The sequence below is a fragment of the Geotrypetes seraphini genome, chromosome 18 (assembly GCF_902459505.1).
Source record: "Geotrypetes seraphini chromosome 18, aGeoSer1.1, whole genome shotgun sequence".
Classification (NCBI taxonomy): domain Eukaryota; kingdom Metazoa; phylum Chordata; class Amphibia; order Gymnophiona; family Dermophiidae; genus Geotrypetes; species Geotrypetes seraphini.
In genome coordinates this window covers 21564140-21590219 of record NC_047101.1, presented here as the reverse complement: position 1 = coordinate 21590219, position 26080 = coordinate 21564140, and the positions used below count along the sequence as shown (strand labels likewise).

Sequence of the window (26080 nt, the reverse complement as noted above, 5' to 3'; positions counted from 1 at the left end):
CACCTGCCTCTCATACTCATGCTCACCTTTCCCACCCCTATACCTCTAAATATTCACCTGCGCGAACAGCTTATCCGGCCTGCTACTCATGCTGGTATTTCTTCTGATGTCACTTCTAGGCCCCCGTGACCCGGAAGCAATTTCAGAGGAAGCCAGGCCAGCATGAGCAGCAGACTAGAATGGTTGCTCGCGCTGGCAAAGATTTTTAAAGAGGTACATAGGGGGCGGGGAAGGGAGAACATGAGCGTGTTGTGGGGGGGAGCAAAGAGGTGCCAACAACCCCACCAAGATGGTGCCTGGGGCGGTCCGCCCCCCCCCCCCCCCACTTGCTATGCCACTGGCCACTGTTAAGGGGTCAGAGACAAAAAAAGATTGACAAACTCTGTCTTAAGGTCTAGACCAGACATGGGCAACTCCAGTCCTCGAGGGCCGAAATCCAATCGGGTTTCCAGGATTTCCCCAATGAATATGCATGAGATCTATTTGTATGCACTGCTTTTCATGCATATTGTGGCAATTCTAGAGACATCCCCAACTTGCCACAGAGGAATTATCAGGGCAAGCCAGGATCAAAGGGGTTTAGAGCCCATCAGAATAGTTTCCCCGAGGAGCAGAATAACAGGACTGCCTATCCTAGGTCCAGTTCCTATAGCCTGGATCATTGGCAAGCAAGCCAAACACAGTACAAAGGGAAAATACACACAAACAGGCAGGGAAGCCATTTTGACCCTGTTCAGAAAAACCAGCAGGTTTTTTTTTTTTTCCTGACTGCATTCTGCAGTTCCGCCAAAGGGGGAGGCAGAGAGAGTACTTGCCCATTCCTATTCCTCACAGGTGTAGGCAGGGCTCTCTCCTATTTAAACCTGACCCTGAGAGCACTAAGGAGGCCAGCAGTGAAACTAGCAACTGGGAGGAAGCAGCACCCTTGTCACTACCCAGGAGGAGCAGAGTGGCACCTAAATATTGCCTCCTAACAGCTATTAGCTTGAGAGAAAACCTGATGTAGAGATGTTAGATGTGGGTGAAGTTGAGGAATTACATGATTTAGAGCTGATTGCTCCACAGGAGTTAATGGAGGTGGGGGACATGCTTCCCTATGAAGAAGGGCTGGTAGAAGCCATGAAGCTAGCTTAAACCTCTGGGTTTAGCAGTGAGGCTATTTTTCCTGGGTGAATTATTGCTTAAAGCTGCTCTCACAAAAGCCAAGCTGAATGGAAGCCTTGGCAGAAAGCACCTGTGTGAAATGGTTTGGAGTTTTGCATTTCCCTTGTGTTTTGAACCTTGGGACTAATATAATTATCTGTACCTGGAATTACTGTTTTGCTACTGGTCAAGAACTTTGGAAGTGGTGTGGGGAGTGTGTTCAGAAGGCTTGCCACAAGCTGAACTTTTGGAATGCTGGGTTGGTTTATTATTATTTTTTTTTTTTTTGGGGGGGGGGTTTCTTTTCCTTTTTGAAAGGGTTTTTTTTCTTTGAACTGAAAGTTTTTTCAGTTAAGCCATTCTGCTGGACTGTTAAGTTTAAATAACTTACCTGTTTTTGGATAAAGAACTCCTTTATGGACACTTATATAAACTGCTCAGACATGCACTTAAATGTTTGACATGCTTTTTTTTTTTTTTTTTTCTTGCTTTGAGAGAAATCTGGCAAGTAACTAGAAACCGGGCATGGCCCAGCAACAAGCTGCCAGAACTACAGTGGCCATCTTGGAACCTGGCAGATCCTGAAATGTCTCACCCTATTAAGGAGTGGATATCGTCATTTGTTTTCTGCTGTTATTGTTTATGGGATTTCTCAATTTCATTTACCTTGTGCAATTACTCTGAGTGCAAAAGACTTGTATAATCAACTTTTTGATTTTTACTTTTGAACCAAACCTCTTTTGGTGTTTTTGTATCTGTGTGTCTGGGGTGTCTATAAGGAGGAGTGCTCTAGAGTTCAAACCAGCACCCCCTGTAGGGCTTTTGCCTCATTGCAGAAGAGTGCCTCGTTCTTTTTGTTTTACTGCCACTTGGTGGAGGGCTGCTGTAGCGCTAGTGCAGGCCCGGGCCAGTGACAATATTTATTGGGGAAATCCTGAAAACCCGATTGGTCTTCGAGGAGCGGAGTTACCCATGTCTGGTCTAGACACTGCAGATAAACAGAAGTTAAAGTTATTAAGATGGCTAACTGAGAAATTTGCTTAATTTGTTGAACCAACTTCCTAAATTCTGAGAATTTTGCCACTGAAGCTGAAAAAGCATTTTATTTCGTTAAGTGCCAATTTACAGAAGCAAAATTCTATTTTTTGACATTGTTTCAGATCATTGATTGAACCATATCGACATCATTCTCTTCTTGGTTGGACTGAACTCTTCAGCACCCCTCGTATTAATGGCTTTCCACGCAGAGCGTCCTTGCAAAATCCTAGTTTAGCATGGATCTTCCCAGTGCCTAACTTTAGATACCATTTATAACATTCCCTCCTTGGTGTACATACATTTTAATTTTAATTATTATTATTATTTTTTTGTTAGAACAGATTTCTGGTGATGCCTAAAAATCTGAAAACAAACCAAACTTTTTTTTTTTTTTTTTGCCTGTGCACATCCCTGTCAATCCCTGCCAGTTGCTTTGAAAATCCCAGGATTCCTGCCGGAGTAGCAGAGGTACACAAAGATGCCAAAGGCCGGACTTTAACCAGAAAGACAAAAAAAAAAAAAAAAAAAGTTAACTAGGCAGGTCTTGATTAAAGAAAAAACATAGCCTAGCCACAAGATTTAACCACAACTCTGCAGTGGCATTGTAGTTAGGATGGGTTTATTCTAGTTTTCCAGATTTTTGGGGGCAATGATAACACTTTTAAACTATTTGGCCTGCGGCACCGAGGGTGACACAATGCAGAACATTTAATTGCTGTTCCCAGCGAATGCAGATAGCGTACGTGAGGGAAGCAGAAGCTATGCCTCAACTTGTAGCGTTCCTCAGCTATTCATAAACAGTTTGCAAGTCAGGAATATAATTACCCTTCCTACCCACCTCCAGGATATGCTCAGCTTTGTATTCCCGGTCCAGCTGTTGAGTGGTAGTAGAGATCACACCTGCCAGGGACAGAGTACAACTAATTAAAAACAGTGAAAACTTCAATCAAGGGGATCCCTAGAATTATTTAGAGGGACAAATGATACTAAGGGAATCCTGCCAAGCAGGGTTTAGATCAGTGGTTCCTAACGAGGGCACTGAGAAGTCTAATGGGGGCATTTTGTGTCCAAGTCATATTGAAGGGGCATCGAGGACCAGCTGCCGGGCAAATCCAATGGCCACTGATGGCAGCACTGACGTCTTTTGTTTTGATTCTTCAAATTTTGAGGCTTCAACTTTTTGCCGCCACGGCGATGTTCTCACCAAGTCCCACGTGACTGCCCCAAAGCTTCTCCTCTGACGCAAGCTGCCCAGATGGAAACGGGACTTGGTGAGAATGTTTCCACGTCTGGACACCTCAGAAAGAGAAAACTATGATGAGCGCCCGCGAAGGTGAGGGGAAGGGAGGAAGGTGGCCCAGTGCGGGGAAGAGGTTGAGTGGCGCTGAAGGGAAGTGGATGGAGAGGGAGGGAAGGGTAAGAGATGCTGAAGGGGAGAGAGAGGGAAGCAGACGCTGAAGGGAAGTGGGGAGAGAGGAAGGAGCAGATGCTGGATGGCAGTTTCATCACATCAAGCTCAGCTCTTTCACTAATAATATTACAGTATATTCATTTTTTAATAACATTTTTTAAAATCATACCGTGAGCAATACATCAATATCGTTATCTTCTGAAATGTGTCTTTGTTTTTCAGTATACTATGTACAGTTTAGTTTACTCAATGGGGGTGCTATCGAATCATTCACTGAAAACGTGGGCTCTGATTTAAAAAAAAAGGTTGGGTTCCTATGGTTAGATCATTCAAAATGTGGGTATTTTCAAAAGCTTGCAGGATATAAGCGAGTGGAAGAAAATGATTTCCCCCAAAAATGTTTTTCTAAATTAAATTTTCAGTTTATGTAAGTGTCATAGCTATGCAGAAAGGGCTTAAATATGGTTTTGAAAAAAAAAATTATAATGAGCCCACTAAAATTGAGCTTTTCAAGAACACAAATAAGAAAATGTCACCTGCAAATGAAGGTTTATTTCACACATCATTCATAGCATGGTATAGTCTCTTTTCATATTATTTGCCAAGCAGTCACTAAGGCCTCATAATCCAGCCTTGGACCACATTTTAACTTGCCACCAGGCACATTGTTGAAATGGTTCTGCTCGCACTGAACATTATAAAGCTAAAAAATGTGACCACGTTGCGCCCCCTCCTAATAAAATCACATTGGTTGCCGATCGTTCATAGAATCACTTATAAAAATCTTACTGCTTGCATTTAAAACAAAAACCTCACGCATCCCAGGTTTCATTGATAGATTATTTATCCCTTACTGCTCTTCAACAACACTGCGATCCAGTAATCGGTCTCTTGCGTATTCCTTCCGTACGGCATTTATTCTATGACGCCACTCGGAAATGAATCTTCTCAGCTACTGCCCCTGCCCTTTGGAATTCACTTCCTCTACACTCACGGGAAGAGAAACATCTCGATAAATTTAAAAATAATTTAAAAAAAAAAAAACATTTTTATTTAGGGACGCATATAACCAGTGACATCACTACCCCCCTTGTGACCCCAATAAAGGAAGAGCCCAACTTCCCAGGTTACAGGTTTATTTAAAATTTGATTATATTGCTTATACTACTTCTAAGCGATGTACAATTTAAAAACGGGGAAACAATATTACAAATTACGGACATGTACTAGAACAATACAAGACCAACATGATACGATAATTATAAGAAAGAAACAAATAAGGGTCGTATAAATCGGGCCAATAGGGAAGGTGTCTGATGCTTACTGAGGTTTGGGTTCCTATGGAGAGAAACATCATTTATTTGATTTTATGTTTGAAAGGAATCTCTATATAAGAAGGATTTTAGTGAGTTATTTATTTATTTATTCAATTTTATATACTTTTCGCCCAAGGGAGCACAGAACAGTTTTACATGAATTTATTCAGGTAGTCAAGCATTTTTCACTTTCTGTCCCAGTGGGCTCACAATCTAGCTAATGTACCTGGGGCAATGGGGGGATTAAGTAACTTGCCCAGGGGCACAAAGAGCAGCGTGGGTTTGAACCCAGGGTGCTGAGGCTGTAGCAAAAGTGAGCCAAGTATAGAACCGTCAAGCCATTGTGACATCACTGATGAGGTTGGCTCTTAGGCATTGGTGGAATGAGGCATTATGATGTCACAATACCAGCTCTGGTTATCAGAGGCTGAAACTTTTCACACTGTTATTCAATTTTCTATACTATTCTCCCAGGGGAAGTTCTGAATAGTTTACATGAATTTATTCAGGTACTCAAGCATTTTTCCATATCTGTCCTGGTGGGCTCACAATCTAGCTAATTTACCTGGGGCAATGAGGGGGATTAAGCGACTTGGCCAGTCATAAGGATCAGCGTGGATTTGAACCCACAACCTCAAGGGTGCTGAGGTTCTAGCTTTAACCACTGCGCCACCCCTCATGTTGCCCTTCTTTGTTCTCCTTTGCTATTACAATTGTAGCTCAGTCCTCCTTTCCACTTGTTCCTGTAGGCTTTTGTAATGCTTTTGTCTTTGTCATATTCTCAAAAAGTTTTTAGATCATTTTTATTCTCTAGTTTTGTACACCGCTTAGACAATTATTTTAAACGGTATATCAAATTTTAATAAACTTGGATTATGGCTCAGAGATAAAGGGCATGTGCAGGGAATGGCACTGTCCAACATTGCCCATGGGTATTTGAAGCTAGATACATCTTATCATACTGCTCTTTAAAACAGACAAAAAATAAATGGGCAACACAAGCCTTGTGGGGCAATTCATACACAGATCTATAAGTATTCACGTCAAGATATGTTTGTTAAAATTTGAGAGAAAGAGAAAATGGTTACTGCGGATGGGCAAACTAGATGGGCCATTTGGCCTTAACCCTTTCAGGACCAAGGGACATATTTGTCCCATAACTTTAAAATCCTATAAATTGATTGGGATAGTCTACAGTTCTAAATTTGATATGTACGGATTCCATATGATACTGCCTTTATGTAAACAAACTGGTTCCGACATTCATTCATTAGTGTCGTTGCCAGATTGACGAGAAGATTCACTTGCCACACTGTCCATAAGCCAGAAGTGTGATTTTTTAAATAAAAATAATGATATTTCACAAAAAAAATCAATTTTTTGGCATCTGCAAGCCCTTTTTACCATAAAAATGTCGTCAAAACCACAAAAATTGGCCTACGATCCTTATGGTCCTGAAAGGGTTAATTGCCACTTGTTCCCATAATCCCATTTTGTAACCATCCACTACTGTATACCATCTTGAACTGAAAAGGTATGACGGTATCTAAATAAATTTATTATTATTATTATCATGTTTCTATGTTTCAGTGGCTAACAATTAAAATCAAATGCATGGAAAAAGGAAAGAACTCCATAAAATACAGGAAAGACCCATTCAATCACACACACACACAAAAAAAGAAAGAGAATAAAATAACAAAAGAAACAACAAAAAAAGGTGCCCATGTGCCTCTTTTAAGACCATCATTATACAAAGGAAATATCTTGTTAGTATATATCAATGGTCGCAAACTCGCAACCCGAGGCCCACATGCAACCCGCCAGGTACTTTTTTGAGGCCCTCCATATGTTTATCATCATCACAAAAATAAAATAACAGTTTCTTCATCATATGTCTCTTTAGCTATAAATTACAATATTATTATTAAGACTTAGCCAAAAGGAAAGATTTATAAACTATAAAGAGTTTTACCTCATGCAAAATTGTCATTTCTTTAATAAGACATTAAATATTTTTTCTGAGGCCCTCCAAGGACCTATAAATCCAAAATGTGGCCCTGCAAAGGGTTTGAGTTGGAGACCACTGGTGGATATGGTCTTTAACCATGAGTTAACATGTATCAGTTTAAGATAGATCAATCTCTCAGCGCCATTTATAGAATTCAGGGCATAATCGTGTTTCCTGTTTTCAAAATGATGTCATTCAGGAAGTGAGCATTAAGATACATTTGAGCAAAAATGGCAACTAACGAAGGAAATAAAGTTGATTAAATTGTTGTGACAATTTAAGGTGGGGGACACAAAACGTTGGCTAAGGGAGTTTCTTAAGACCGGACTAATCATTTCTATAATGCTGAAAGGCATGTGCAGCACTGTACATTTGACATGCCATAGATGGTGCCTGGTCTGAAGAGCTTACAACCTAATTTGGACAGACAGACAGGACATATAGGGTTTGGAAAGTTTCTTGCAAAGAGAATGATAGAATGGACATAACCAATTTTACGGCGAATGGGATTTAAGAATTGAAAGTTGAAATATTAATGAATTTTCAAAGGTGATATTAAGGGCTCCTTTTACGAAGGCGCGTTAGCGGTTTAGCGTGCATAATAGCGCGCGCTAAACCGCCGGCTGCTACCGCCTCCTCTTGAGCGGGCGGCAGTTTTTCAGCTAGCGCGTAATTAAAAGTCGCGCGTGCTAAAGCCGTTAACGCGGCTTCGTAAAAGGAGCCCTAAATGTTTAAACTGCACAGTATGTTTAAACTAGGGGCTCCATTTACAAAGGCGTGGTAGCGGTTAAATGCGCGCAATACCGCGTGCTAAGCCGCCAGCCGCGCTAGCCACTACCGCCGCCTCTTGAGCAGGCGGTAGTTTTTAGGCTAGCGCGTGGTGAAAAGTCACGCGCGCTGAAGCCGCTAACGCGGTTTCGTAAAAGGCGCCCCAAGTAAGAGGTCCCATTCTTTTTAGACACTTCAAAATCACTGAGCTCTGGAACAACCTTACCTCCCCTCTTCGGAACTTGAGCTCTCTCCAAGTTTTCCGCAAACATCTGAAAACCTGGCTTTTCTCAAAAAATGTAAGTCTCCCTCCAACTTAGGAATCAAGGAAACTCTTATATCTTGGCATCCCAAGTCCTGTAAATTTTCTTCCCACTTCTACCTCTAACCCTCTGTTGTAGTTCCTTCCTATTTCTCCTAGAAACATAGAAACATAGAAAAAAGCAGCAGAAAAGGGCTATAGCCCACCAAGTCTGCCCATTCCAAGTATCCCTCCCCCCTGAGTTTACTCCCTTAACGATCCCACATGAGTATCCCATTTTCTCTTAAACTCCGTCACGCTGCTAGCCTCTATCACCTGGAGTGGGAGTCTGTTCCAATGATCCACCACTCTTTCGGTGAAGAAGTACTTCCTGGAGTCTCCATGAAACTTCCCTCCCCTGACTTTCAGTGGATGCCCTCTGGTGGTCGAGGGTCCCATGAGCCAGAAGATATCCTCTTCTGTCTCGATGCGTCCCGTGATGTACTTATACGTTTCAATCATATCTCCCCGTTCTCTTCTTTCCTCAAGTGAGTACAGCCGCAATTTATTTAGTCTTTCTTCATACGTGAGATCCCTGAGCCCCAAGACCATCCTGGTTACCGCTCGCTGCACCGACTCGATCCTCAGCACATCCTTTCGGTAATGTGGTCTCCAAAACTGGACACAGTACTCCAAGTGAGGCCTCACCATGGCTCTGTACAACGGCATCATAACTTCAGGTCTCCTGCTGACAAAACCTCTGCGGATACATCCCATCATTTGTCTTGCCCTGGAGGTAGCCTTCTGTAAACCGCGTCGAGCTCTACGAACGTGGAGATGATGCGGTATACAAACCTAAGGACTAGATTAGATTAGATATTCTGAAAAGCTCTACACTGGAGGAACATCCTTACCTGTTAATACAGAAGTGCAGAATGCAGTAAACAATATTTCAAAAGTTCATGTATTTTATTTGATACCAACAGGATTTAAATTAAACTAGATGGTATCAGTTACACATGTATAATAATAATAACAACAGTTTATATACCGCAATACCGTTAAGTTCTGTGCGGTTTACAATAGATTAAGTGAGGTACAAATTGATTGAATTTAAGAGGGGGGAAGAGGAGAGTTAATAGGACCGGAAATGCGTTGTTGAGGAGAAACAGATTAATAGGACAGAGGAATCACTATGGAGGAGAAAGAAGATGAGAGGGTCAGTTGTCTAGATACTTTAGGAACAGTTGAGTTTTTAGACGTTTTCTGAATTCCTCATAAGTAGGGGGCGAAAGCAGTTGCTCTAGGTCTTTACCCCACAATGCTGCTTGATGTGAAAGAAGGTGTTCATGGTGTCACTATTGTAAATCACTATTGTATCACTATTGTAAATCACTATTGTAAATAGTGTAAATAGGACCAGAAATGCGTTGTTGAGGAGAAAGAGATTAATAGGACAGAGGAATCACTATGGAGGAGAAAGAAGATGAGTGGGTCAGTTGTCTAGATACTTTAGGAACAGTTGAGTTTTTAGACGTTTTCTGAATTCCTCATAAGTAGTGGGCGAAAGCAGTTGATCTAGGTCTTTACCCCACAATGCTGCTTGATGTGAAAGAAGGTGTTCATGGTGTCACTATTGTAAATCACTATTGTATCACTATTGTAAATCACTATTGTAAATAGTGTAAATAGGACCAGAAATGCGTTGTTGAGGAGAAAGAGATTAATAGGACAGAGGAATCACTATGGAGGAGAAAGAAGATGAGTGGGTCAGTTGTCTAGATATTTTAGGAACAGTTGAGTTTTTAGACGTTTTCTGAATTCCTCATAAGTAGTGGGCGAAAGCAGTTGATCTAGGTCTTTACCCCACAATGCTGCTTGATGTGAAAGAAGGTGTTCATGGTGTCACTATTGTAAATCACTATTGTATCACTATTGTAAATCACTATTGTAAATAGTGTAAATAGGACCAGAAATGCGTTGTTGAGGAGAAAGAGATTAATAGGACAGAGGAATCACTATGGAGGAGAAAGAAGATGAGTGGGTCAGTTGTCTAGATATTTTAGGAACCGTTGAGTTTTTAGACGTTTTCTGAATTCCTCATGTATGAGGGTTCTTCAACAAGTTTCCGCACTTTCATATTTTTGCAGGCTCAACATTCTTTTCTGATGATATTAAGAAGTTAGTAGGATGCTGGGAAAAACATAGCGCAAAAGTGATTATGTAGAAAAGTGATGCATTTTCTTTTGAGATATTTAATAAATAGTGCTTAAAAAAAATAAAAGTGCAGAAACCTTTAGAAGATCCCTCGTACTAATAGCAGGGCTGTGCTCTTCTTTAGAAAGCTGGTTTCTCAAACAAGACTGTTTACTAATTCCTTTATAACAAGTGGGTGGAAAACCTTTGCACTGTTTTGTTTTAAGCATGACAGGTTACTTACAGCAGAGCTAGATGGCTGAGACTGATAATTCACTAAACTTTCTTGGCTGGGTGGGGGGTGGATAAGAGAATTTCAGATTTTCGGATGTATTTTTCAGGATTACTCATAGAGAAGGGGAGAGGATTACAGATGTGTAAATATTCTGAGAAATGAACTAGTCAAATTTCCCTTATGGAAAATGTCTATGATGGCAATTCTATAAGGGGTCCTTTTATCAAGGCGTGCTAACTGATTTAACACGCACTAAAGATTAGTGCATGCTAAATGCTAAGGCATCCATTATAGCAGTGGTTCCCAACCCTGTCCTGGAGGACCACCAGGCCAGTCGGGTTTTCAGGATAGCCCTAATGAATATGCTTGGAGCAGATTTGCATGCCTGGCACCTTCTTTATATGAAAGTCTCTCTCATGCATATTCATTAGGGCTATCCTGAAAACCCGACTGGCCTGGCGGTCCTCCAGGACAGGGTTGGGAACCACTGCATTGGGGTAGGGAACTCCGGTCCTCGAGAGCCGTATTCCAGTCGGGTTTTCAGGATTTCCCCAGTGAATATGCATTGAAAGCAGTGCATGCAAATAGATCTCATGCATATTCATTGGGGAAATCCTGAAAACCCGACTGGAATACAGCTCTCGAGGACTGGAGTTCCCTACTCCTGGTCTATGAGCACTTTAGCATTTAGTGCTCACTAAATCAGTTAGCACGCCTTAATAAAAGGACCCCTAAGTTAGAAGCAGAGATTATGTACTTGTCAAGAGCTTTGGGCCATGAACACAACAGGACATTTTATAGAGTTTGGTGCATGCATTAACACCAGTCCGTGACGAGTTGCCTGTAGTGCAGGGGTAGGGAACTCCGGTCCTCGAGGGCCGTAATCCAGTCGGGTTTTCAGGATTTCCCCCATGAATGTGCATGAGATCTATTGGCATGCACTGCTTTCAATTCATATTCATTGGGGAAATCCTGAAAACCCGACTGGATTACGGCCCTCGAGGACCGGAGTTCCCTACCCCTGCTGTAGTGCCTGCCATCTGTGAAGAAATGGTATTTTTTACGCTGTTCCTGTTGCATTAAAACATTTTCACACTTCAGATGGAAGGTTGTACAGAGATATGAAATTTTGATCATGCCTGGGAAACCGCTGTGGCTCGGTACTCGAAATTCAGCGACAAATACTGTTGGAACAATAGCTAAACGATTAATCTAGTCCAGGGCTAGGCAATTCCGGTCCTCGAGAGCCACAGGCAGGTCAGGTTTTCGGGATATCCACCGTAAATATGCATGAGATAGGTTTGCATCTCGAGGAGGCAGTGCATGCAGATCCATCTCGAACATATTCATTGTGGATAGCCTGAAAATCTGACCTGCGAGGGGCTCTCGAGGACTGGAATTGCCCACCCCTGGTCTAGTCAAAAACCACGTGCACGTTACAGGAAATGATTGTTCTCGAAAGGTTTTTCAGAAGCATAGCCGACGGATCGCTCCTTGCCAAGTGGAATGCATACAGCTCCTTCCCAGGCTTAGAGCAAACAGGTTTAGAGCAGAGCATTTACTAATAGCAGAGGGAGAGAACCACTCTACCTGCGGCAACACAGAATAACTTCAATTATTGTCACAGAAAGGCAACCATGTTTCAACATGAATAGAACAATCAACCACACATTGTTTGCTGGGGGTGGGGGGGTGGGGGGGGGGGAACTAAACCTTGTTGTTTCTGGTGGAAGAGATGGGTACTCCTTCCTCCTTTAATTCCACTTTCTTGGAATTCCTCAAATCTTAATACCACCAGACCTACCCAAAAATCAAAATTATCCTTCCCCTCATTAAAAGGCATTTTCCACCCAGGTAAACTGGGGACTTCCCTCTCCTTCAGATTCATCGAGCTCTGGAACAACCTTACCTCCCCTCTTCTAAACCTGAGTGCTCTTCAACCCTTCCGTAAACATCTGAAAACCTGGCTCTTCTCCAAAACCTAACACTCCCCCCTCTTCTGACATCCTAGCCCTCTAACATTCTTCTCCTCTCTGATCTTCATCTAGCCCTTCCATGGAGTTCCTTTCTCATTACAATTCCTGTAAACCGTGCCGAGCTCCACAGCTATGGAGATGGTGCGGTATATAAACCCAAGGTTTAGTTTAGTTTAGTTTACTTGGTAATATTAAGCCGTACTTGCAGAGATTCAGGGAATGAGACAACAATGATTGGTATCATTGGGTCACTATTTCTTGCTCATTTTAAGCAGGTGCTCTAGCTTGGTGGTTCCCAACCCTGTCCTGGAGGACCACCAGGCCAGTTGGGTTTTCAGGATAGCCCTAATGAATATGCATGAGAGAGATCAGCCTATAATGGAGATGCCAGGCATGCAAATCTGCTCAATGCATATTCATTAGGGCTATCCTGAAAACCCGACTGGCCTGGTGGTCCTCCAGGAACCACTGCTCTAGCTGAACCTTCAGCCATGCACCTCCTCCCCACCTATAATGCAGAATTTTCCATTCTCTACCCCCACCGCTTTCTAGAGGTTGACCAAATTTTGGTTGTGGTTATGGCAGCCAAAATTGTCCAAGATCCTTATTCTGCCCAATTTCAGTTTTAGCTGAAAGGTTATTTTAATTTTTTGGTTTTGGCCAAAAATGACCATGTGTTTTTAGTGGAAGCCAAAAATTTGTGCTTTGTCCCATTTGTGTCTCTCTCTCCATCCTGAACAAAGGTTGCCCTTTCTCCCCTAAACCCCCCTCCCAAAAGCCTCCCCATGACCTGTAGGCCCCTCCCCCCCCCAAGCCTATCTTATAATTTCTGGGGGTCTAGGGATGTAGTTGGGGAGGAGATATCCCCAGTTACTCCTGCCATTCTGACTCTGTTTTCAAAATGGCTGCCATGACTGGGGTTATCAGTCTTGCCATGAACATACCATTAGACTACCAGGGATTGTAAGGAAGTTCTTACCGGGGTAGGGGGAATACTTTTTTTTTTTGGGGGGGGGTTGGTATTGTGATTACAAGTAATGCAATTATGATCTTGCACAAGTTTATGTAATAAGCAGAGTGCTCAAAATAAATGCTTTTGATATAAAACAATTTCCCATGGTGCTTTGTAGAACAGACAGGATGGCAGAAGTGTCCTCTTCCCAGCTCTTAGCTTCCTGCTCCCTGGCATGACTGGGCATGCACACAAGAGCTGTACATTCAACATGCAACAGGTGGTCCCTGCTCAGAAGAGCTTACAATCTAATTTGGACAGACAGGGCATATGGGAGGGTTGGGGGGTTTCTTGCAGAGAATGATAGGATGGACATAATTTGTGATGAGTGGGAGTTAAGAGTTGAAAGCAGCATCAAAAAAGTGGGCTTTTAGCTTGGATTTGAATACTGCTAGAGATGGCACCTGACCTAAAGACTCAGGAATTGTGTTCCATGCATATGGAGCAGAAAGATCGAAAGGATAAAGTCTGGCTTAGGCAGTGGAGGAGAATGGTATGGGTAGGAGGGACTTGCTCGATGAACAGAGTTCCCGAGTGGGAGCATAAGGGGTGAGAAATGTGAAGAGATACTGAGGGTCTGCAGAGTGATGGCACTTGTAAGTCAGCAAGAGGAGTTTGGACTGTATTCAGAAATGGATGGGGAGCCAGTGAAGTGACTTGAGGAAAGGGGTAATGAAATATAGATCGTGCAGTAGAATTTTGTATGGATTGAAGGGGAGAGAGATGGTTGAGTGGAAGACCAGAGAGAAGCAAGTTGCTGTAATCTATGCGCTGAATCGGTAGCATGGAATGTTGCTACTCTTTGGGGTTCCAGAATCTTTAGTTACTCTTTGGGATTCCAGAATCTTGCTATTCTTTAGGATTCTGAATGGAATGTTGCTACACCTTGGGTTTTGGCCGGGTACTAGGGACCTGGATTGGCCACCGTGAGAACGGGCTACTGGGCGTGATGGACCATTGGTCTGACCCGTTAAGGTTTTCCTTATGTTCTTAAGTGTGGATAAGGATTTTGAGGGTCAGTGGAAGACACTGGTTTCACAGCAATTTTAAAGTACCAAGAGATATTTCTGTTGAGTATTAACAGTAAAAGGGAGAGGAGCATGCTCTTGTGTGTAGGATCAGTAGTTTGTGATCTTCAGAGCTCCAAACAAGGCAGAAGCAGCAGTAATGGCAAAAAAAAAAAAAAAGGTCACAGTGTAGCTGAAACCTATGCTATGACAGCAGTTTAGAAGGTTTTTTTGAGGTTCCACTGTAATTTTAGACGCAGCTGCTATTCATGGGACACACACGCATACAAAGTACACACATGACCACAATTCCATACACGTGCAGCTTTTAAACTGCTAGCAGACTGATCCACGAGACGTCACCCCCAGGTTACCTGCAACTCCAGACCTGCCGGAAAATTGTGCATGGCCACGGCTACAGGTCAGGAATCTTGGGATACTGCTAAACACATCACTCACTCTGATCCTGCAAATCAAACAACCTTTAAAAATTGTCTCTATCATTTTTGGCAGCTACAAAATCTCTCTCCACATATTGAAAAGACAAATCTGACCACAGTGGTCCATGCCATGATAGCATCATGACTAGACTACTGCAACTAATTCAGAATGCTGTAGCACGACTGACAGAATTACCTAGGTAACGAATCTGTACAATTGCTCCCATCACAATCTCTCCCCTAAATCTGATCCTGTAAACTGTTAGCCACTAATCTCTAACTATGTATGTTCCATTCAATTTGTAGCATCTTTCTAATCATTGTAAACCGCATAGAACTTCACGGTCCTGCGGTATATAAACTGTTATTATTATTATTATAGAAGGTTAAATTTAAATATCTAAGATTGAAAAATGGTAACACTGTCCTATAAAGGTATATTATTCCATACATTCCTACCAGAAGTTTGAGATCAGAGGACAAAAACCTTCCAGCAATTCCATCGCTTAGTATAATAAATACAAGACAAGATATGATCTTTGCTGTTACCGCGCCCAGAATATGGAAGTCTTTACCAGCACTTATTAAGGAAGAAAAATCGTTAGGTAAATTTAAAGGACTATTAAAATTCTGGTTGTATAAGGATGCCTTTGAGACATAGTCGCCGGATTCTCTTTTTGACCCCATTCATTGCAGAAACGTCCTTTATCCCAGGCCTCAAGAAATTTTAAAAAATAAATTAAAAAATAAAAATCTTTTTTTCTTTTTATTATTATTTTGTTAAACTTTTTAAAATTCTTATGCCCTCTCCCCCCATTGTACTTACTTTTCTTGGTTACTTTACTATTCTTACTGAAGTTCTCCCCACTTCCCCTATGTATAAGTCTGTAATGTTTGTGTTTGTTGTAGTTAGTAACTGAGACCCCGTTTTTAATTGTAAATCGCTCCTTTTACGAAGGCGCATTAGCGGTTTAACGCGCGTAATACCGCACGCTAAACCGCCGGACCTGCTAGCCGCTACCACCTCCTTTTAAGCAGGTGGTAGTTTTTGGCCAGCATGGGGGTTAGCACGTGATGAAAAGTCACACACGTTAACCCCACTAGCGCGCCTTTGTAAAAGGAGCCCTATGATAGTGCAATACATCAAAATTTTAATAAAACTTGAAACTTAGCCTAACCACCATAAGTGCCTAAGATCTTTTTCCTGCATGCAGTGTTGCAAGGGCAGGGTGGGGAGTTAAGATTTCCCCCCCTCCAAAAAAAAAAAAAAAAGCATTGTTCAGACTGAAACCTTTTCTTCCTGCCACCTGAATTTACATGCACCTTCTCATCTCTTTCTAATCCCATTTTGACAGGCTTCTCTCTTTTTGTTCTTTTAATCTTAATTCAGACAGTTGAAACATCTGTCTGAAAGTAAAAAGTGTCTGGATTTTATTCATCACAAGTATTAACATTAGCCCTGAAATAATCTCCAGATTAGTTTCATTGAAAGAAAGTCACCCTGCAATAATACCAAGTTGCTGAATGGACCAGAAGGAGAAAAGCAAAGAGGGTCTTATTTTTTTCAGAGAACTAGACTTTATTTACTCATAGGGCTCCTTTTACAAAGGTGCATTAGGGCCTTAATGTGCGGAATAGCTCGGGCTAGACGCTACTGCCTCCTTTTAAGCAGGCAGTAATTTTTTTGGCTAGCACGCGCTAATCTTGTGCATGCCCTATAAATGCTAGCGCACCGTAGTAAAAGGAGCCCATAGTGTGTTACAGGCCTCACCTATGAAAATAGAGCATTTACTGCATCTGTATGCATGAACACACACTGGGGATAATTATGTAAGTCTTTTTTGCATGTAAAAAGTGCTTTGCATGGAGAAACAAGTGCTTATATAATTGCCAGGAATATGCATGCACTACCGCATAATGTTACTTTTATGTCGTATTACAAGATATGCATATAAATGATAAAATAGTGAAATTGAGGAATGGAGGATACTTAGGGCTCCTTTTACTAGCATTTTTAGCGCGTGCAAAAGATTAGCGCGGACAAACCACGCGCTAAACAAAAAATACTAACGCAAGCTCTATAGAGGCATTAGCATTTAGTGCGCGTGGCATTGTAGCGTGTGCTAAAACCGCAAGCACACCTTAGTAAAAGGATCCCTTAGACAAGCCAATATGAAAAATCACTCCCTTAGCTTAAAACCATAAAAAGCCTAGTGAAAAGCACTAATCAGCAAAAGAAAAGGCCTCGGTTTATTGGAGAGGCGTACCCAAAACTCTTCCACCCTGATGTTCGCGAGTGGTGCTTGTAAACACAACACCGAGCAATGCGTTTGTGGTGATGTGCAGAAGCTTGGATCTTCACGCAGATAGCTGGGAATTTGTGGAGGCCCTGAAGCTGTGGCGTCGGCTGCGAAATGACCGTTGGCCCGATTGTGTGCGGTGTATCTTTTGTTACATGGCAATTCCAGCAGCATTTTTTTTCCTACATAGACTTAGTAGACAAAGACAGGTTGTTCACCCTCTCCAAGGTAGGGAGAACGAGAGGGCACTCTTTAAAATTGAAAGGGGATAAATTCCGTAGGAACATAAGGAAGTTCTTCTTCACCCAGAGAGTGGTGGAAAACTGGAACGCTCTTCTGGAGGCTGTTATAGGGGAAAACACCCTCCAGGGATTCAAGATAAAGTTAGACAAGTTCCTGCTGAACCGGGCTAGTCTCAGTTAGGGCCTCTGACACATGTAGGTGACACGTCCATCTAGGCACGAATTTATAGAATGGTGTTTGTATGGGGAAGAGGTGTTTTAGACTTATGATTAGAATATTGAGCCCTGTAAGCGTCAATAAGTTTTAGAAGGACAATAGAAGTTCTGGTTACTGTGGATGGGCAGACTAGATGGGCCATTTAGCCTTTATCTGTTATCCTGTTTCTATGTTTCTATGATGTCCTTGCCTCATTTTTTTTGTATTTTGTATTGGTTAAAAAAAAAAATTTGTGATGTTTGTCATAATTTACTATATAAGGAACACAAGCAATGCCGCTGCTGGGTCAGACCAGTGGTCCATCATGCCCAGCAGTCCGCTCACGTGGCGGCTCTTTAGTCAAAGACCAGTGCCCTAACTGAGACTAGCCATACCAGCGCATGTTCTTGTTCAACAGGAACTTGTCTAACTTTGTCTTGAATCCCTGAAGGGTGTTTTCCCCCTATGACAGACTGGGAGAGCGTCCCAGTTTTCCACCACTCTCTGAGTGTCTGATATTTAGATTTATGGTAAACTATTACCCCTAAGAATCAAACACTGTGGGGTGGTCTACGTCACAAGGACGGACCTTCTTCCCACAGCAATGGACCTGGGTGCTACGAAAACCAAGTGGCACAGAAGTAAAATGTGGAACCATATCTTGGACTTCCAGGAGTTAAAAGTGCTGAAGTTTATTAATGTCTTAAACAAATCAATGTCACAATCAGATAAAACAAAAACAGAATAAAAGCACAGATAAATGTTACGGCATGTAAAATAAAAGACCTTACACGGGCCATGTTTCAGCAATCTTTAGCCTTCCTCGGGGGTCCTTTGAACACAGTAACAAAGCAGTCAAAAAAGACAGTATTAGCACAGAAAACAGTCAGGCGCGACCTCTAGGAGCAACAACCGTGCTGGTTTGAACCTGTTAGGTGTGTCCTCTGAGTTAACTATCGTGCCGGTTACTAGAAGAAACCTACGATGAAAAATGTCAACTATTACCCCTACCTCTTAAAACTTCAGAATTATTACAGTAGTACATCTTTGCTATAGTAATGCTAAAACCATAGCATTGCTGTAGTAATTTAAGATTATAATGGCCATAGCCCACAGAATTACCATGGGAACACTGTACTGCAGTGTGTCAAATCCATGGCATTAGCAAAGGAATTCCACCCATAATTTATTAAATCTATGGCATTAGTGTAGGAATACCACCTATAATTTACTAAATCTGCAAGCATTACTATATAATTACGACTGAATTATATTTATTTATTAGGATTTGCTAAGGTAATATGAGACACTGTCTTAATTTCGGGGAAACACGGCAAGTGCCCTTATGAAGAAATTCATTCGAGGCGGTAAACTGTACCAAATCCTCCTTATCGCGGCAGATACAACACAATGGCCAATGATTTATTCCTTAATATGGCCTTAGGAATACAATGATTCAGTATTCAAAGTTATAATTATTAACACTGGAATATCAGATTGCTGAGCTAAATCTTTAGTTTAACCATAGGGAACTGGGAGTGGTTCTATAACAGTGCTTCTGATGTTATAGTGGGTGATCATTTCATATTCAGTGATCACCACATGGTTTAAATATATTAAGACAGGTGTAGAGAGGGCTCAATAAAAAATGAAGGTTCTAAACTTTAAAAAAAGCTAGCTTTGTTCAGATGGAGGTTTACATCAAGGAATTGTCTGGATGGAAACATCTGGAAGAAGTAGGAAAGCAGTGGGTAAAACTGAAAGGAGCTGTTGTAATGGCAACAAACCATTTTGTAAGAAAAGTAAGAGGAAAACAAGGCCACTTTGGTTCTCAAAAGTAGTAGCTGAGAAGGTAATGAATAAGAGGTTAGCTTTCACAAACTACAAAAGATTTGCAGAAAGAAGAGAGGCAAAAATATCTGGAAAAGTTAAGAGAGATTAGTCAAATAGTCAGGAAAGCAAAAATGCAAATAGAAGAAAAAAAATATAGCAGACATGGTAAAATGGAGGTGGGGGGGCAAATTTTTTTTAGATATATTAGTGATAGGATAAAGTTCAAAAGTGGCATTGTTAGACTCAAAGGTGAAGGTGAGGAATATGTAGAGGCTGATACAGATAAGGCAGAATTGCTTAACAAATATTTATCTTCTGTGTTCACAGCTGAAGCGCCGAAAGTGGGACCACAGAAAACAAAAGCAAATAGGGTTGGAGGTGTGATAGACCCTGATCGATTTTCAGAGGATTGTGTTTGTGAGGAGCTCGCAAAATTAAAGGTTGACAAAGTGACGAGGCCGGATGATGTGTATTTGAGTTTTCTGAGGGAACTCAGGGAAGTTCTGATGGCTCCGCTGGCTGACTTTTTCAATGCTTCTCTAGAGTTGGGAGTAGTATTGGAGGAGGGCGGATGTAGTCCTCTCCTCAAAAGTGGAAGTAAGGAAGAAATAGAGAACTATAGGCCTACAAGTCTGACTTCTGTGGTAAGTAAATTAATGGAAACATTTTAAAAACAGAGAATAGTGCAGATTCTGGAATCCAGTGGATTACAGGACCCTTGGCAACATGGATTCACTAGAGGCAGGTCTTGTTGTTGTAAGATGCCATTGACTCGTTGTTTGAGTCCTAGTGACTTGATGAACTGTGGATCTAAAAAGAAATCTGTTTTGTGTTAGTCCGGAAAGGTCCTCCATGGTTGCAGGTTGCTCTCTTCACCTGGACATGCATTTGGGCTGTAAAAATCAGAGGGAACAGTACAATTTAGGGGGTGAAGAACTTATGTTCATGAATGAGGAGGAGGACTTGGGTGTGATAGTATGTGATGATCTTAAGGTTGAAAAGATGAAGGATGCTTGGGTGCATAGGGAGAGGAATGGCCAGTAAGGAAAAGGAGGTATTGATGACTCTGGTGAGACCTCATTTAGAATATTGTGTAGAATTTTGGATGCTGCACCTTCAAAAAGATAGGATAGAGTCCGTATAGGGAAGGTTACTAAAATGGTATATGGGAACAGACTTAAAGATCTCAATATGTATACTATGCGCCATCCAGACTCCACCCCTTTATATACTGGAGATATGCACATGTTATACGATAGCGCTTAGGCACACTTTGGCATGCATATATTCTAGAATTCTAAACATTTGCATTTTAACTGGTATGTAAATGTTAGCGCCCATATTATAGAGCTATTTTGCATAGATCATCTAGGCAGACAAAATGACTTCAAAGTCGGAGTGTTCACAATTTGCAGAATATTTTATTAAAAACTCGCTGGATTTACAGTCCTTTGTAAAGTACAAAAAGGCCATGGGTAATATGTAGTCTATTTATTTACACACCTTTTTATATACTGCCGACACGTTAATGAAAACAGTCCAAGCAGTTCACAAATGAGATAATTGTTCAAAACTTTCCCTTTCCCGCCCTCTTTAATACACAGTAACTAGTAAATGACGGCAGATAAAGACCCGAGTGGTCCATCCAGTCTGCCCAACTATACATGCTTCATAAATTAATTTAGTTTAAATGGTCCTTTTTTCTTAGATATTTCTGGACCAGAAACCCAGAGCCCTGCCTGGTAGTGTGCTTAGGTTCCATCTACTGGAGTCTCAAGCTTTTAACATTTCCTAGTTGCAAACAATTTTCCTAATTTCCACAATTTTCCTAATTTCCTAATTCTTGACCCTCTCTTACAACATCAGGCAAAATCAATACAAAGTTTCTACTTACATGCAAATATGGCTTGAGAAATATTGTACCTCAGTTTTTTTATTTTGCTGGTCCTATGTTATGGAACTCTCTACCGACTGAGCTATGATTATCATCCAACCATGTCTTGTTTAGAAGTCTTTGAAAGCATATTTTTTCCAGAAAATCCTTGATGATATTTTGTATGAACAACCATATAAATATATCAGTCCTTTTATGAGATTTGCATAAATGTTTTATATTTATTATGTATGTTTTCTTTTGAATCTGCCTAGAATGTCTAAATAGAACAGGGTATAAATTTTTCAAATAAATAAATCACCCCTAATTCCTATTAAATGAAAACTCAAGCACCAAACGTAGTAAATCCGCTATTTTGACATTATGGGTACAGCCAAATTTTTACAGTCTTTACGAAAAGAACCATAATGGTCCATCAGGCATAACTCTGGAGGCATTTTGTTCCATAGTATGGACACCACTGTTGAGAATGCTCTAGACTTCCATCAACACACCACAAGATTTGCGATTAAGGGACTTCCAGTAAGCCCCCCTGCTAGAGCACAGGTTACATTTTGGAGCATAGGGCAACAATGTCTGGGTCAGACAAGTAAGGGCATTGTCATGAGGTCCCTCCTTTGAGTAAAGTGAGGTTGGCAGGGTTTCGTAAAACATTTTATAATCGGCATCGAATTGTCGGATATGCAGAATATCCATTTTTAAATGAATAGATCTACAATAAGTGCCATGCACAGCATTTTAAATTGTGATTAGGCTTGGACAAAGAGCCAATGCAACAAATCCAGTAATGGACGTATTGAAACCCAGCATAATCCCATATTTAAAGCATTACAATAACACATAAGACCAGTGGTCCATCATGCCCAGCAGTCCGCTCACGCGGTGGCCCTCTGGTCAAAGACCAGTGCCCTGACCGAGAAATAGAAAGGACTGATAACTATTCTAAATAGGTCTAAATAGGTCCAAGAAGATAATGATGTGGAGCCATGGAACTTACAAGTTATTCCACACTTTTCATGACACTTTTTGTTTCAGAGTCAAATGCATCTAGTAAATGGGCACAGGATAGGGAAACCAAGCCACTGTGACATCACTGATAAGGTTGGCTCTTAGGCATTGGTGGAATGAGGCTTTATGACATCACAATATGAAAAGTTGTGAAATAGGTCCACTGTTAGATAGGGGTTTAACTGCTGAAAAGTTCTTAGTTATTTTATTTATATTTTTATTAAACTTTCACATCAGTCACAAGAATAATCTTGTTCCATGTAACACAGGAAAGAAACCGTTTTTACCAATCAAACCAAAATCAAATACAGAAATATTAATTATCCCTTTCTTAGACCACAATAATAGGGGCTATGGAAATCTTTTAAATTGGAGATATTTAAGGTGGTATTAAATTCTAAAGAAAAAGCTTAATGTGAAACCGGTTAAAGTTCTTAGTTATAATATACAGACCTGAATGTGTGAGCCGCTTGTGTCGCACCCAGAAAAGCCTGATCCCAAATCCTTCACCTCTGAAAACACCATACAGTCACCAGTAAAATTGCATTTGTTTATTTAGGACCAGGCCATCCATAGCTAACCTGTGTTCGATGGCTTTTAACGCAGTAATCACTTTAACTCCTCTTTTCCGAGGGAAAAATAATTGCATATTCCCTGCATAGATTACCCACCACACCCAACTGTTTAATTAGGAGACTCAGTGAATGTAAAAAGAAATTGAATAACAGTGGGGAAACGCAGGAGCTCTGGGCTATCCCTGATGACAGCGAGACGGAAGCACTACAGGAATCGTTCACTACTACTCGTCGTCGTGTTAAAAAAAACAACCAACCAACCTGATCCACTTCAAGGGCTGAAACATACACCTGTTTCCCTACAGTGCGTCTGAGCAGTAAATTTAGAAAAGCTGCTGCTTCCATATGTCCAGGGTGCAAGAGAAGTTGGATTTTTTTCCTTTAACCTAAGAACATAAGAACATAAGCAATGCCTCCGCTGGGTCAGACCTGAGGTCCATCGCGCCCAGCAGTCCGCTCACGCGGCGGCCCACCAGGTCCAGGACCTGTGCAGTAATCCTCTATCTATACCCCTCTATCCCCTTTTCCAGCAGGAAGTTGTCCAATCCTTTCTTAAACCCCAGTACCATTCGCTGCCCTATAACGTCCTCTGGAAGCGCATTCCAGGTGTCCACCACACATTGGGTAAAGAAGAACTTCCTAGCATTCGTTTTGAATCTGTCCCCTTTCAACTTTTCCGAATGCCCTCTTGTTCTTTTATTTTTTGAAAGTTTGAAGAATCTGTCCCTCTCCACTCTCTCTATGCCCTTCATAATCTTGTAAGTCTCTATCATTTCCCCTCTAAGTCTTATCTTCTCCAGGAAAAAGAGTCCCAGTTTCTCCAATCTTTCTCTATCTCTCTCTTTCTGTCCCTCTCCACTCTCTCTATGCCCTTCATGATCTTGTAAGTCTCTATCATATCCCCTCTAAGTCTCCTCTTCTCCAGGGAAAAGAGACCCAGTTTCTCCAATCTCTCAGCGTATGAAAGGCTTTCCATCCCCTTAATCAATCTTGTCGCTCTCCTCTGAACTCTCTCGAGTAATGCCATATCCTTCTTAAGGTACGGTGACCAATACTGGACACAGTACTCAAGATGCGGACGCACCATTGTCCGGTACAGCGGCAGGATAACTTCTTTCGTTCTTGTTGTAATACCCTTCTTGATTATACCTAGCATTCTATTCACTTTCTTAGCGGCCGCTGCGCACTGTGCCGTTGGCTTCATTGTCATGTCCACCATTACCCCCAAGTCCCTTTCTTGGGTACTCTCATTCAATAACATCCCTCCCATCGTGGAGAGGAAGATTTTCTCTTTAACATAAAGTGGCATTTTTTAGTGGCATTCTAAATACGAGCACTTAAAGACGTTGGTATTATTTAAATGGAGGATTTTTACGCCGTTGATGCTTTGCGCGGTGAAGCTGACATTAGTTAGCTCACCGTAGCAGGATAGAGCAGAGTTGCTCTTCTTGAGTCTGAGGCTTTTTCCTTCATCTTTTGAATAAGTACATTGGTACCTGAGATGCATTTAACAGTGAGGAGGGTATTTTTGTGTATTATTTCAGTAATTTGTGTCCCCCACTGCCTTTTTGATTTAGGGGTCCTTTCACTAAGTTTCAAGTTTATTTATTGATTTGATGAATCGCTTATCCATAATTTACTAAGTGAATTACAACGAATTATATAAACATATTAAAAAACATACAAATAATATTAAGTAAAAAAAAGGGTAAAAAACAGACTCATAAACAAACGTAACAGAAATACAAAGGGATAAAGGGGAAAAGTTACATCATTAATGTTTTAGAAAATAGAGGAGAGAACATTCAGGGAGAAAACATAAGGAGGGATGACTTAACAACACTGCCTAAATCATGTTTATCTTAGAGACTAAAGGCATCCTTAAAAAGAAAGGTTTTTAGTTTATTTTTAAAATGACTGAGTTCTTTTTCATCTCTTATGTATTGTGGTAAGGAATTCCAAGTTTGGGGGGCCACTATTGAAAACATGTCGTGACGTCTAGTACCTACAACTTTTAAAGAAGACTTAGAGGAGACATGATAGAAACCTTCAAAATCATGAAGGGCATAGAGAAGGTAGACAGAGACAAATTCTTCAGGCTGTGGGAAGCCACAAGTACAAGGGGGCACTCAGAGAAATTGAAAAAGGACAGGTTTAGAACAAATGCTAGGAAGTTCTTTTTCACTCAGAGGGTGGTAGACACATGGAACGCGCTCCCGGAGGCTGTGATAGGCCAGAGCACGCTACAGGGGTTCAAGGAGGGTCTAGATAGGTTCCTAAAAGAAAAGGGGATTGAGGGGTACAGATAGAAGTGGAGGTAGGTTACAGGAGTAGTCAGAAACCACTTCACAGGATGTGGACCTGATGGGCCGCCGCGGGAGTGGACCGCTGGGCATGATGGACCTCTGGTCTGACCCAGTGGAGGCAACTTCTTATGTTCTTATGCCAATAATCCTTGAGCTAAAGATCGGAGAGTGCGTGATGAGTTATGCGGGATGAGCATCCAATTTATAAATAATGGTTCACTTGTGGATAGAGTTTTGAATACCAGAAGCAAAATTTTATAAGTAATGCGATGGTTAATGGGGAGCCAGTGCAATTCAATCAAAAAAGGAGTTGCATGATCATATTTTTTGCCTTTATGTAGAAGTTTGACGGCGATATTTTGAATTATCTGTAAACGTTTCTTTTCTTTTTGTGTTATGTTGATTAGTAACGAATTGCAATAGTCAAGCTTTGTTAAAACCAGCGAGTGTATTATAATATTTAAATATTTGGGCTCCAAAAATTTGGAGATTGAACGAATCATACGCAATCGGTAGAGGCAAGATTTAACAGTGTTACTTATATGTTCGCGATAGAAAAGATTTTCGTCAATAATAACCCCAAGTATTTTTAGGTGCGCTAATCGGTTAAATGCTAAGGCGCCCATAGAATAAAATGGGCACTTTAACATTTAGCGTGCGCTAATCGTTAGCACGCGCTAAATCGGTTAGAGCACCTTAGTAAAAGGACCCCTTAGTGAGATATTTATTTATTGCATTTGATATACTTCACCCAATACGCAGTGCGCGGGAAAGGCTGAAAGTTTGAACTTCTGAAACCGCAAAAGAAGACAGCCGTTCTAAATATGAATAAACCCTGAAGCAGCGGTATGAAAATCTGGACCGCGAAACGCTGGCCACGTTGGTGAAGAAAGAGGCGGCTATCGTTGTGACTATCGGAAAATAAGATACAA

General features: G+C 41.3%; 1 protein-coding gene across 3 annotated transcripts in view; it reads right to left on the bottom strand.

The window, feature by feature from the left end:
• FAT2 (FAT atypical cadherin 2) overlaps positions 1-26080 on the bottom strand; it is a 168009-nt gene that overhangs the window by 98266 nt on the left and 43663 nt on the right. For all 3 annotated transcript variants that reach the window (XM_033927534.1, XM_033927533.1, XM_033927535.1), the window contains one exon: positions 3020-3081. In XM_033927534.1, the coding sequence (XP_033783425.1) occupies positions 3020-3081 (62 nt within the window). The remainder of the gene's footprint in view (positions 1-3019; positions 3082-26080) is intronic.